This window comes from Zosterops lateralis (genome assembly GCF_965231275.1).
Source record: "Zosterops lateralis genome assembly, chromosome: 8".
Lineage (NCBI taxonomy): Eukaryota > Metazoa > Chordata > Aves > Passeriformes > Zosteropidae > Zosterops > Zosterops lateralis.
Genome location: NC_139768.1, coordinates 16721844 through 16734934, shown reverse-complemented (window position 1 = coordinate 16734934; position 13091 = coordinate 16721844). Strand labels below are relative to the sequence as shown.

Genomic DNA, 13091 nt, shown 5'->3' with positions numbered 1-13091 from the left:
ACAGGTATCTTCTTAAGAACTTGTTTTGTCTGTCCTCAAAGAGGCTTGGCCTGATATACAAAGTTGAAAAAGTTGAGAATGTGACAATGTTGCTTGCCTAGGTGAAATGGAAGGCCCTACCACTGACAGACATGCAGGCCTGTCTCCAGAGAAGAGTGGATGAAAATGACAAGATGAAGTCAGAATTAGAGAACACTTTCCAAGAACTCACTTGGTAATTTTGTGTCTTTTCCTATTTTAGCTGACCTTTAATACTCCACTAACACATAAACAAAAGTTAAAAACAAAATTATACACCTCTGTTCTCCAGCACTCTTTTACGCAGGCTTCATTGCTGCTTGGATGTGCAGTATTTAATGTTTTTCATCTACATAACGTAATTTTCACATTCGTTATCATTCAAGAATAAATTTCAAAGTAAATATACAGGAAAATAGCCCTGGATGGAAGTCTCTTCTGTTTTCTTTTCAATTGATACTAAGATTTCTTTTCAGTAATAACATTTTCCCTCAGAACATCTGCTAGAGTATGTTAAACTGAATCCAGTGCTTGAAAACTTTATGCATACATATACCATAAGTTTCATATTTTGTAATCACCTTAGCAGCAAACAGAAGAGAGAGTCTGTCAAAGAGTAAGCCCTACATGAACATACCACCTACTTGTAATAAGTAAAAACATTGAGAATCATGGGAGGATTTATATAACCCTTTATATAAAGGATTATAATAGTTGAAATAGTTGAAACCACTAAATGCTGTTTTTATTTTCTGCCATCTTAGGCTGAAAGAGAAGAAGATGAAGCTTCAGCAGAATGTGATTGTCCAGTTTTTGCTAAAACAAGGACAGGTGGAATTGGAAAGTACTCAGATCCCAGAGTACAGTGATGCTGTTCTTATTGACAGGAGTGTTGTTGAAGAACTGAATTGCGCTCTTGCGGTAATTTACATTATCTGGGGGAAATTTAAGCTTTCTAAACAAACATATTGTCCTTCAGGGGCTCAGCTTTTTCTCCAGTTTGACATCTAGTTTCAATTCATTACAACACACCAGCGGGCTCAATTGTAATCTAGAAGCTATTAAGAATTCTCTAATGTCTCTTCTCATGATGTAAAGATTGCGGTGCAGACTGCTTTCTTGATGTTTGATCAATACAATTCAGATCAATGAAATTGCAACAGTCTTCAGACACACCATCACTTACACATACATTGTAACTAGAAAACGCTAATATCATGGGCACTAGTCCAAAAATTCCCTCAAGGCAAACTTATAGTCTTGATAAGAAGCATTTGAATAGTGGCTTACATTAAAAATTAATACAGTTTTTTATGTAAGGTGAAATTGGTGATGATACTTAGAACAGCTTTTCATACCTTCATGAAATGTCCTTTTTTTAGACATTCTAGCTGTACAAAACTTGTCTTTTACTGTTACTGCACAAAACTTTCAGTAACATCGAGAAAATACCTTAAACAGAGCAAGCTTGTATTTTGTAGAATGAAAATGCCTTTCCATTCTTATATAAGATAGATAGATGGAGGGAGAGGTTAGTTGTCATTTTCTTCATCTATTTCTATGATCTAAGGCTGTGACACAGAGCATAAAAGAGAATGAACTTCCTTAAAAGATAACCATCTGGAGCAAAGTCTGGAAAGAGGCTGCAGTATAGCATGTTTAATTGACTAAAATTATGACTTTGGAAACTTGCCCATCTTGTTGCAAGCAATTATTCCATAATCTGTAAAGTGTGTTAATTAAGATTGATTTTTTTTTAGGCACAAGGAGAAAAAAAAATTACTGCCATGGTAGAATTTAAAGACTTCTCTAAAGGAATAATACAGCTGGAATGGGAACACAAGAAAATGAAAATGCAGATACAAGATCTGAAAGAGAAGGCTCGGGATATTGTAATACTACCTATTTCAAAAGATTGCCAGCTAGTGAGTTGCTTTTTCTGATTCATATTTTAACTGCAGAATATTATGTCTGCCTATACCTGTAAGAAAGGTAATTTATATTTATACCTCATAAATCTCCTCTTACTAGAGAAACGTGATTCCTAATAGGTCAACAATTCAGCTTTCAAAAGGAATTCTTACTCATGAGATTGAGGAGAGATGAAATTCTTTTGGATGTTACAGTTTAAATTAAGGCAAAATTAGCCCTAACTCTTAGTGATTCAAAATTGGCGTTGAATAAGGAATCAGAATTTTGCAGCCACAAGGAACAGCTCTCTTAAATCGAGCCGAGTCCTTTTTCGGTGGAAGGTCTGAGGTGCCCCCCATCGGGCATGGCACAGAAGTCCCCTAACTCTGCTCTACAGGAGGCTGAGCGTTCCCACGGCCGCCCCACCGAGTCCCACTCCCTCACCCTCACTGCCATTTGCTGGCCCCGCAGAGCAGGGAAGTGTTTGCCATGCCCGGCAGGCAGGAGGGGCGGCCAGCCAGGATGGCAGCACCTACACAGCTTTGAACAAGCTGGCAGGCCAGGAAAAATAGCTAAAGGTTGTGGGACACAGCCAAGGATACCACTGGGAGAAGAAAGGAGGAAGGAGAAAGGTTGCAGGGAAAGCCTGAGGGTATTGCAGTATGGGATGTAGAAGACTGCAGGGAAATCTTATGGTGATGAAGTGGGTGGCATAAAGGTTTGGAGTAAGGGGTGTTGAAGGATGGGTAGGCTGGAGATACAGCAGTGGGGACAGCTATAAAGCACAATAAAAAAGGAAAGTGTTGGACAGCACGTAAGGACATTGCAATTCAATCAAAGGATCGGAAGAAAATTCAAAATATATGCTTTGCTTAATCTTCATTTGTATTGCTGCTCCACAAAATTCTTGTTCTATATCACATACAGGACTTTCATGACTAACACCAATCACCAGAACAGCTTTCCAAAGAGGTGATGTGACAGTGCACTGAAAAATTCTTATGGCAAATTTATCACCAGTGTTGCCATTAGCTCAGTGCATTAAACTGATGAGCAGAACTCTTGCCCTTCAGAGAGTTAAACTACCCATAGTAAAGGCATTTCCCAGTTCAATCAGAATTTGAATACCCTGAGGGAATTGACTGACAGTCACCTTTTGATTAGAAATATGGGATTAGTGGGAAAGACAAGGTAATAGATAGCCCAACAACAGGAATGGAAAAAAAGATGGCTTACATAAATGTGTGTGGGCAAGGACCTGAGACCATTTGGAATGAGAGTTGTTAATGAAGCAGTGAGTGAAAGAAGTTTAATCCTGTAGGCAAGGAGCTCCTTCTGGGTCTTTTCTGTTTCTCCTCCTCTAACTAGAACAGCCCACAGAATTCTGCCTGTCACTTTGGTGGGACAGTACTCTGGAAGGATGAATTTACATCTACAGAACCTGTCCACTGCCTGTTATAGATCCATAAAATATTATGGGGTTTACCATTAGTCATTTGATAAAGAGATATTTTAGTAGCAGTGTGCTCAAGGAAAAAATCAATAAATTCTCTGATCTGTCAATTACTATGCAGATAGAACAATGAAAGAAGTAAGAAAGATTGGGAAGCCACTAGACAGAAAATAATAATTCCCTAGCCTAAAGACAGTCTGTCTTAGGCCTCCAGCTATGTTAGCTTAGATTACATTATAAGCGAAAGCATAGCTTGGGGTTTTTGACAGCCTCAGCATACTTGTTTGGCCCTTGTTTCCATTATAAATATATAATAAATAACATTTTTAACAGCTGCACAGTTTAGTACTCACACAGCATCCAAGTGTATCCTTACAAGGTCCATTTATGATCACTAGTAAGCTGTACCACTGCAGAATTCTAGTTTTTTGAGTTTCACATAGTATGATCTTTTCATAGAAGGGTGGAATTGTTGAGAATGAACAGGCAAAAGATAATTTCTTTCTGGTTCTATTTCTTCAGTTCCTAACCGTGCACAACTACGAAAGCCATATCACTCAGCACTTAGCAGGAATGGAGCAGAGCCTTGTCGTCATGGATAAGGTAAATCCAAGGGAACCACCACATCTGAGACACAGCCCTAGTTTAAATACACCTCCTTGCCTTCATTAGCAAGAGGTGTTTGAAAGAATAAGTGCAATTGATACAAGCATTCTAACTCAAGGACTGTTGGAGTGCACCCATAGTATCACACACAGATAGATACAGGTATAGATATAGATATAGATACAGATATATCATGTATTTGTCCATCTGGCTTTCAATAGTTTTCTCAGCTTGAGCTGTGCTGTCTACAGCAGCAGTTCTCTAGTGTTTGGAAGCAGTCATCATATATGGATTGCTGCAGAGATGAAGCCTATCTACTTGCTCTGTTACCAGAATTAAAACTTTCCTATCTTGAACATCTGAATGCAGATCTGCTAATCATTTCTTACATAGCACTGCCTATTAAAGTCACTCTTTCATTTCTAATGAAGCATTCTTTCAGTCTTCACTGTTTAATGTTCCTCTCCAGAAGCACCAGCTTGTTCCAAGTATTCCTCCCCTCTGTACTCAAAATAAGAGACACAACAATCTGATTTGCTGGCTACCTCATGTATTTCATCCTTCAAATTATGACTGTCCTTATTTTTACGTGATTTCACTGGATTTTCTCCAAGCCATGCTAGTTGGCATCCGCTTCCTCTTCCTCTTCAAGCTTTAGTATTTATCTTGTCCCTTTACAGCCCATCCATCAGCTTCAGCAGCTCCCAGCAGCCAAGAGCATGTCCTTAACTCACTGATTCCATTGACTTCCTTTTCTCTCTTTGCCTTTCCAGTTTTATCTTTAATATATCTCCCTTCCTGACCCATACCTCTGTATTTCTTGGCTGTTCCTTAAATTAGAACTCCATAAACTGAGATACCCTGTGAGAAAGACACTTTACAAAGTAAAGCTTACAATGTACTACTAGTCAAATCAACATACATGAAAGTTTATCAAGCTGCAAGACAGTGCTTAAAATTATAGCTTTTCATCATGTGTTTGTCTGAACAGTTTTTGTATGACCTCATATATTTGCTTTATTCATCTCAAAATGGACAGTTGCACAAGAAAAATGTGAAAAACCATCAGAAAAAGGTCAGAGAGCTGAAAAAGTGCATCCGTCTAAAGGAGGAAGCGAACTACGAGCTCAGCCTGCAGCTGAAGGAAATGCTTGTCGCTGTGTCAGAAAGGATGCACATCTTCAAGGCAGCTGGTGAGTCCACTGATGCACCTTAAGGGACAAGCAAAGAACATTCAAAAAATAATTCCAAGGCTGGACAGTGCTGTTCTCCACCATCAGCTGAGGGGCAAGGGATGCCTGTGTGTTACTGTATGTACACAGTGAGCAGAGTCCTTCTGCCAAAACCTAACATGGTTACTGAAGAGTTACCTGGAGATTCCTGTGGCTCTTGTAACCAAAGCTGACTGCATTCCTGAAATTGTTCAAGTCAAACTATTACAATCATTAATAACCTCATTAGGCAACATGCTTTCATTTTTTCTGAGAGCTGTTCAATGGGCTTCTTTTCACCCTTCCAAGAGAACAGAGGAAGAAATGTGAAGCTAAGAATAGTATTCACTATTAGGAAAACTTATAAAGATGTTTCCGCTAGTGGAAAACAGTTACAGATTTTCAAAACAGTGGGTACTTGCTAGAAGCTAAAGAAAGCATGCCCAGTACCTTTTTCAAATATTTTGCTTTATTCAGTACTATAAAGGCTCTTAAGCCCAACTGTGAACCTTTTTAAAAATGTTTGCCTATTTTATACAGAACTTGGAATAACCCCAGGGCAAGTCCCATATGAATATAAACTACACATCCCCTATGAGCACAGGCTAACACTAATACTTTGTTTTCTGCAGACACACGGGATATTTCTGAAAAGATCACAAGGCAGCGTTACCAAGAGATTGTGAAGCAGAAATATCTACGGATCCTTATAAGGGAACAGGAAAAACAGCGTGCAATTCTTCTATCAGAAGCTGAAAGTTGGAAACCAAGGAGAGTCCACATTATTTAAAAATCAGAGCCTAGGTAAATGGCTAATACCACTGTCTTATCTAAGGAAAAGAGTTTCGACAGCTGATACTTCTCCCTGAACTTTTCTTTCCACAAATTGTTCCTTCTGTAATTCCTTTTAAAATAAAGGAATTTGAAAGATGCCTGGTTGTCTGATTTGTATTTTTTACACTTGGTCTTAAACCCATTATATTTCAGTCGATGAGATTTATTTCTATGGGTTTTATTATATAAACCATATAGCTCACTACAGTAAACAAAGGATACAAGAAAATGAAGACTGATAGAAGAACAGATATATTTGTATGTCCATTGTTTGCAATATGCAATTGTAAAACCTTTTAAAGGTAAAGAAATCTATGAATTGGCATCTGCTACAATTCATATCTGTGGATTTGACATAATTTACCCTTGTGATGGCACAGGTGTAGATTTCTGAGCAGTTGTAGGGATGCTTAGTCCTGACCATGTGTGCCAAAGGCAGCTGTGCCTTATCATGGTACAATCACCCACACCCAGCAGGAGCTGTGGCTGCTGCCAAGGGCAGAAGCACAGGAAAACCTGGTTTGGAAGTATCTGGCCTCCTGGAATAGTTGCTGGCATCTCCCACTCCTTTACATTGAGATGTAGTGTATTGTCCTGCCAGCTCCAGCTCCTTCCAGGACAGCTAAGGAAAATAAAGAACCTGTGATAAAGTTAACCACTGCTAGAGCTTGATTTACCTACTTGGGCACGCTCCTTGCCTTTTATTTCCCTGCTCCACGGTGTGTGTCAATTCTCCTTTCATAAATTCACATGACATCTAAAACTATTTCATTGTGAGAGCAACAATAGCTTTGATACTTTAGCTTAAAATTCTACATCTGTAAGAGAAAAATATTTCAGTTGTGATCCTGTACATCTCTTTTTTGCTTTACCATCTCTAACAGGGATTTGTAAGGATTCTAATTACTTCTCACTTATTACAAGACCTTTTGTCTTTCTGCTGAAACTATCCTAAAAGCAGCATTGTTCCCACTGTGCCAAGGACCTGGGGGAAGAGAACTGGCCCCTACACCAGGCACCATCATCTTTTTTGCACTAGCCTAAAAAGGCAGAGAAATAGTGCTTTAATACTCAAAATGTGATTGCAATAAGAGGCTGTTCTGCATTAGTTCTCTCTGGACAGCAACAGTCAGTATTCTTAAGAGCAAGTTGTAGGTACAGGCTGAAGTCTAATGAGCCTTATCAACAGTTAAAAGGTTCTGTATGATCTTTGATTTTCTTTCTCTTGAGCTAAGAAATTACTCCCTTATTAAGGAAACAGATATAGCACTTGGAAATAAAAGAGGTAGGGTATAAGCAATGACAAAACAAGATTGCTAGCAGGGAGAGCTGTAAAGTAAAGTTAAGATTTATCTATTGTTACACTTGGGAAGCAGTGATTTTAAGAAAAATAAAATTTCAGGTTAAATAAAAAAACTTTTAAAAAAGGCATTTATTAGAGAATAAATGAAATGGTAAAGATTTATTCAGCTTTATGATGCTATGTTTGAAGCAATCCCATAAACAAGGCCTTGTTTTTCTTATTTATTTGAAAAGAGAAAAACACCTTGGCTCTCAGATAGAGGAGGAGAATAGAAAGTTGGTTTCAATTTTCTTGCCTTCCCTTCTATTACCTCAGGCTGTGGCAGAATGCTTATGAGACAGCAGCCCTGAATGGACTGTCTGGACCAGTCCCTGAAGGCAACTGCAGTACAGCACATTTCCCTCAGTAGGAGTTAACTAATTTTGATGTTGTTAATATTCCAGAGCTTTATCTTCACTTAACTCACAAAATGCTGTCATTAGCCCTCATTGGCTGACTGGCACCAGGGAGACATTTGTAAAATGGGTGTATCTACAAACAAACCAAACTGTTCCCCATCTGAACATGAACAGAATTGACAATTTGAGTTATTTCAATACAAGTGAGCATGCAGAGACTAATCGAACAATGGACTGCTTTCTACCTGTTAAACTGTGAATTATTTTTTTTTATTATTAAATAAAAATTCACTGACAAGTCCTTAAGCCAGATTCTCCAAAATATCACCAGTTTGATTTTTTTTCCCATAAAGTAATGCTTTTTACAGTGCCTACTGTATGTATGGACACAGCTTTACAAGTATCTCTGGAGAAAACCTTCTAACCCCAAAGCATAAAGTCCACTGTCTGATCAACACTTCTGACACAATCAGAATTTATTCAGTCTTTTCTGCTTTTGTGTCTGTGCACAGAAAGCTCTGCAACTGTAGATTATGCATCTACAAAATCTTCTTCTGTTCTGCTGTAGTGCAGTAACCGGTCTTCTAACCCAAAAGTATCGATGAGCTGAGTGAGAGTCACTTTGTTGCCATCTGCAGAAAAGGCCGACTGCAGCTCATACAGCATCAGCTGGGTGCTGCTTCTCCACTTGGCTATCAAAGCCTGCAGCTCAGACAGGTTGTTCTGCAATTGGGACAAACAAACAAAGAGTCATCTGCTGACATAAGGGGGGTTTCACATCCTCCTGGTATTTTTATGAAATGCCTTAAACTGAGAGAACACACAAACACCACAGTGAAAAACCAGTGGGTATTGCCTCACCTTGGATCGATACATCTTCACCAGTTTGAGCCTACGAAGCAGCTCTTCCTTCTCTTGTACTTGTTTCAGCAGCTTTACTTTTTCTTCCAGGGACCGCTGCTGACCAAGGTCAGCCTGGAGCACATCTGAATTCTCTGCTGATCCACAGGGATCACTCTCCTGTGAGGGACTTTTGAAACGTGTGTGATCAGGGCCATTTCCTTCCAAGTTTTCAGAGCCATCTTGTAATCTAGAACAGTCTGTACTTGTCTCTGGCAGGCACCCTGTGTCAGCACCAGCAGAGTCTTTTTCATCAGGGTCTACTTTGAGCCGCTTTGCCACTGTAAAATTGGCAGTAAATGAACGTCTTGTTTTCTTTAATCGTTCCCTCAGAGCTGCACTCATTTGCTAAAAAGAAAAATAGATAAACCCAAAAAACCCAGGTGGTCAGGATAATCTTAAATTTTTATCAAATCTCAAACAACAGTTTAGCCATCATTATTATTTACATAAAATATGTAATATACTGAACTATCACTGTAAAGCCAAGCTACCTAATTCTCTGTATAGCCTTCAAAAACTTGAACAAAGTTAACTTCTTCCTTTCACATGTATTTGCACACAGCTGCAAGATATGGAAAGATGTAGCTCCACATTTTGTTGGACAAAATCCTGTATTCTATTGAGGCAAACTTACTCATCCAGTCTTTGTGTAAAAGAAATACAACGTATTTCAACTTGGCTAATTTTATTCTATCAATTTCCCCTCTAGTTTAATGAAGATAAGGGTTATTTTTCCTGCTGTTCCATCCTATACATTTATATTAGAACTAGTACAAAATATCCGTATTCTAGAGCATATTTGAAATACCTGTATAATTTTGACCCATTCATGCTTCAAGATACTTCACAAGCATCTAAAAAGATTTTTTTTCCTTCAAAGTAACCATTTTTTATAATCTGTGTGTCACATTTTTATTTCTAGAAATGTACTAAAATACAGGAGTGAGGGATTAGTTATGAAATACTTTCAAACCAGGCCTGTCCTGCATAGATCTGGATGCTGAGTGTGACAGTATCACCATTTCACACACTGGGATAAGGCCAAAGCAGAGCTTTGTACTTTGAGAGGATTGTACTTTGTTCCACTGGAACAAAGAAGTCACAGAAAGTCATCCTGCATGCACAGCAACCCAGAAAACTACGATTTGAGAAAACTGAAGATGACAGATTAAAACAAACAAGGGAAAAACACCATCACACACACTATATAGTATTTAAATTTATTAGTATGGTATTTGGGTTACATTGCTCCATCACTTTGTATTCATAGCAAACATCTGCATTTTCAGAGCGAAGTCTACCAGCCACATTCCTTACCTGCACAGCCTATAGCCACAGGTATAAGGTGCCTGTCTCTGCCCTTCCAGCACCAGCATCTCAGTGACTTCTGACTCCTTGATGGTTTCACAAGCATTTCTGTTACTATGAAGAATCACTTTATTGGAAAAGTATTAAGTTTTCATACCTGTTTCCCTGAACTAGTCCCCTGTGCAGGTGCTGCCCCAGAATCCTTTGGAGTATTGCACAAAGATGGCAATTTATCCAGCACTGACTCTTCCATCTTGAGGTGAACAGCAGTCTCTGTTAAATGACAGAATGAATTATGGTTTATTATATTGGCTTATAATGAGCCATGTGGCTGCAGAAATTAGTAAAAAGCTCTAATATGAAGTTCTAAGATTTTCTAATTGGGCTGTTCAAAAAAGACATCTGCTTAAGTTACCAAACTGTTTCACGTGCTAAATAGCACCTTGCTTTGTAAACAGCTTTTCTTTAAGAGGATGCACGACACTACTAACTGCCGTAAAGTCTTTTACAATCCATTTTATGTATTATTTTTCCACTTGCTCCTAAAGCTCTGTGGAACCAGGAAGATTTTTGTTGTCCACAAGTATAAACAATTAATCTTTCCTACAGAACAATATAATTGGGTATTCAGGTCTCTGAAAATAATCCAGTCTCATTTCATCCTTCTGGGGATGCTTCTTAAAAAAGTAATTACTCACACAGGTGGAAGTTTTGATTAACAGGAAGCATCCCAAGCTCACTCAGAAAGGCACCTTAATTAAAATGGTTAAGTCACACCTCCCAGCAGGAACCAACTTCAAATCGATTTGGCAACGTTTAACTTCGTTTAGCAGTTGTGAACCACCTCCTAATGACCAGAATGCGGCTGGAAAATCGACAGCTGCACCTCCACTCACCTGCAAATTGCAATTAGGAGTTTTGAAACAGAATAAAATCCTCTCAAGAATAAAATCTTGCAAACCAAAACTAGACAACACAGGGCTGGCACAAGGGGCTTCCTCTCCACAGATGAAAACTCCCAAACTTCAGCATGCCAAAGCCTTAATAGCCCAGCAACCCTGGCCTTCCTGGCTTGACACCAAAGGATGGAGGCCCTCATTTATCTTAGAAGTCAATATTCCCCCCGAGCTGTTCAAAACTGAACATATGGTACTCTATTAAAAAACCCCAGACTTTAGTAGAGTCTAGTTAATTGGGTATTTTTAGCAATCTATCAATTAAACAGGAAGCCCACAGCATCCATTAAATATAATGGAAATTAATAATATTATTTCTTGTTGTAAGCAAGAGCCTAGAAAAAGCTACATCATTCCTATATACACTGTACGTCACAAATTTGTAATAAGTCTTTCCAAGGAGCAAAATCATTTCAAGCCTGAGAGATAGCTTTAAAAGACCCAAACAATCCTACAACTCTCTGCCTTTACTTTCTAATGCAAATTTGTTTTCAAATGACCATAACAAATACTTTTTCCACTGGCTGGCTAATGCTGTTACTTGGCAGCACATTCACACAGGTTTCCTGCACGCTTAAAATCCTTTTCCTGTATTTTAGGCTAAGAATCCTTGACATTTTCAAGCAGTAATGCTGCTCACTAGACAAAAAAATTCTGTCCAGCAAGTAAAGAAAATTTTAAATAGAAGGGGAAAAGACAATTTTGTTTTTCAGTACTTACTTGACTTTTGCACTATGGGTACTTCTGTAACTACTGTCCTCAGTTTTCCTGCTTATTAGCTACGTTATATAACGGCACTCACTCCTTTTACTGTCTCAACAAGACTCTATTAACACTCAGTACAGCTTTGCTTTGCTAGTTTTCCACCCGCGGGGAAGCAAGGCGAGGGCTGGGCGGCCCATAAGCAGGGCTACAGAGCCGTGGAGCTCGTTCTGAGGTGCTGCACCCCAAAAACACAGCCACGGCACCAACCCGCAGGGCTGAGGAGCGAAAGGAGGCCCCTCGGGGAGCACAAACCCCCCAGGACCCGACGAAGGATGAAAAAAACCCGGCAAAACGGCCCTTCCGTCCCCGCCACCCCTCAGACGCTTCAACCTCCCGCTGCCGGGGCAGGGGCGGCTCCGCGCCTGCGCGCCGCTCGTGCCGGGCCGGGCCGGCTGCTGGCGCCTGCGCGCTGAGGGCGGGGGGGCTGAGGGGGCTTCAGATCTCGGTTCGTGTCGTGATCCTGCTCCCGGTCCCGGTCCCGCGAGCGGGAAACGCGGGGCATCCTCGGGTACCCCATTGTTGGGAGTCCAGGACATCCTTTTGGATGACCTGGGACTTGGGAAAGACAATTTGAGCCCTGGAAGGGGGGTGTGGAGCCGATACAGGGGGGTTGTAAACCTTGGCACAGAGCCCAGGAAAACACTGAGTTTGATCTTAGCCCATGGGAGAAACTTCCAGCACAAGGAGAGGAATTGCAAATCACTAGGAAGTGAAAATAGTAGTTTAGCACAGTAGAACATGCAAAATTCAGTAGTTTTAGGATTCTTAGAATAGAGGTAAATGGGGGACAAGATGGTGGAATTTGGGTGGTACCTCGTGTCTCTCTCTTTTTTCCTCGTTCTCCATCTTCTGGGGTGGTGATGATATAAGGTAGTTAGCGAGTGGATTGGGTCAAAGCAGAAGTGACCCTTTTAGTGTAAGCACTAGGCATTGGTGTGAAATAGTAAATAACCTACACGTAATTATCTGTAGAAATGTAAGGTGACGTCCCATCGGTGGGCAGTCGCCTCGTGTCCCAGCCACTGTCCGGACCTCAGCTGAGAGCAGAGAAAAACTCTGTGATATCAAATAATAAACAACTCGAGAAACCAGAAAACACGGCCTTGAAGACTCCGCTTCTTTGTACCAACGCGACTCAGGGCTTTTAGAAGGCCAAGGACTTTAAACAACCTGAGTCTCGGGTGAAAAGACCAACCCAAGACCCCATAGACTTTCCTGTTGCATGTGGACATGCCAGGCTGTTCTGTGTCCCTCAAGCCAACATGGGCCTGCCACCCCATGGCTGGGATCTGGGTCAAGGCCAGGTGTCACCTCACAGAATCACAGATAGGCTGGAAAATACCTTTAAGATCGCCGAATTCAACCAATAACCCAACATCATGTCAACTAGACCGTGGCACAAAGTGCGGTGTTCATTCTTAGACA

At 40.2% G+C, this 13091-nt stretch overlaps 2 protein-coding genes across 4 annotated transcripts in view; one reads left to right on the top strand and one right to left on the bottom strand.

Moving 5' to 3' along the window:
* Positions 1-6046, top strand: part of CFAP43 (cilia and flagella associated protein 43) — a gene marked incomplete at its 5' end in the record, with an annotated part of 41955 nt that extends 35909 nt beyond the window's left edge. Inside the window, 6 exons of the mRNA XM_083867012.1 lie at positions 102-214; positions 783-939; positions 1779-1943; positions 3905-3985; positions 5028-5181; positions 5832-6046. Coding sequence (XP_083723138.1) covers positions 102-214; positions 783-939; positions 1779-1943; positions 3905-3985; positions 5028-5181; positions 5832-5989 — 828 coding nt within the window. The 3' untranslated portion in view covers positions 5990-6046. The remainder of the gene's footprint in view (positions 1-101; positions 215-782; positions 940-1778; positions 1944-3904; positions 3986-5027; positions 5182-5831) is intronic.
* Positions 6047-7585: 1539 nt separating this feature from the next.
* Positions 7586-12003, bottom strand: SFR1 (SWI5 dependent homologous recombination repair protein 1). Of its 3 annotated transcripts, none has more exons than XM_083865930.1 (5): positions 11622-12003; positions 10644-10841; positions 10103-10218; positions 8596-8982; positions 7586-8457 (listed from the first exon to the last, which is right to left on the bottom strand). In XM_083865930.1, the coding sequence occupies exons 3-5, from the start codon at positions 10196-10198 to the stop codon at positions 8266-8268; spliced, it is 675 nt and encodes a 224-aa protein (XP_083722056.1). In that variant the 5' UTR covers positions 10199-10218; positions 10644-10841; positions 11622-12003; the 3' UTR covers positions 7586-8265. The 3 variants fall into 3 exon arrangements, with proteins under 3 accessions (XP_083722056.1, XP_083722057.1, XP_083722058.1); XM_083865931.1 differs by having other exon boundaries at positions 10698-10841; XM_083865932.1 differs by lacking the exon at positions 10644-10841.
* Positions 12004-13091: the final 1088 nt, after the last annotated feature.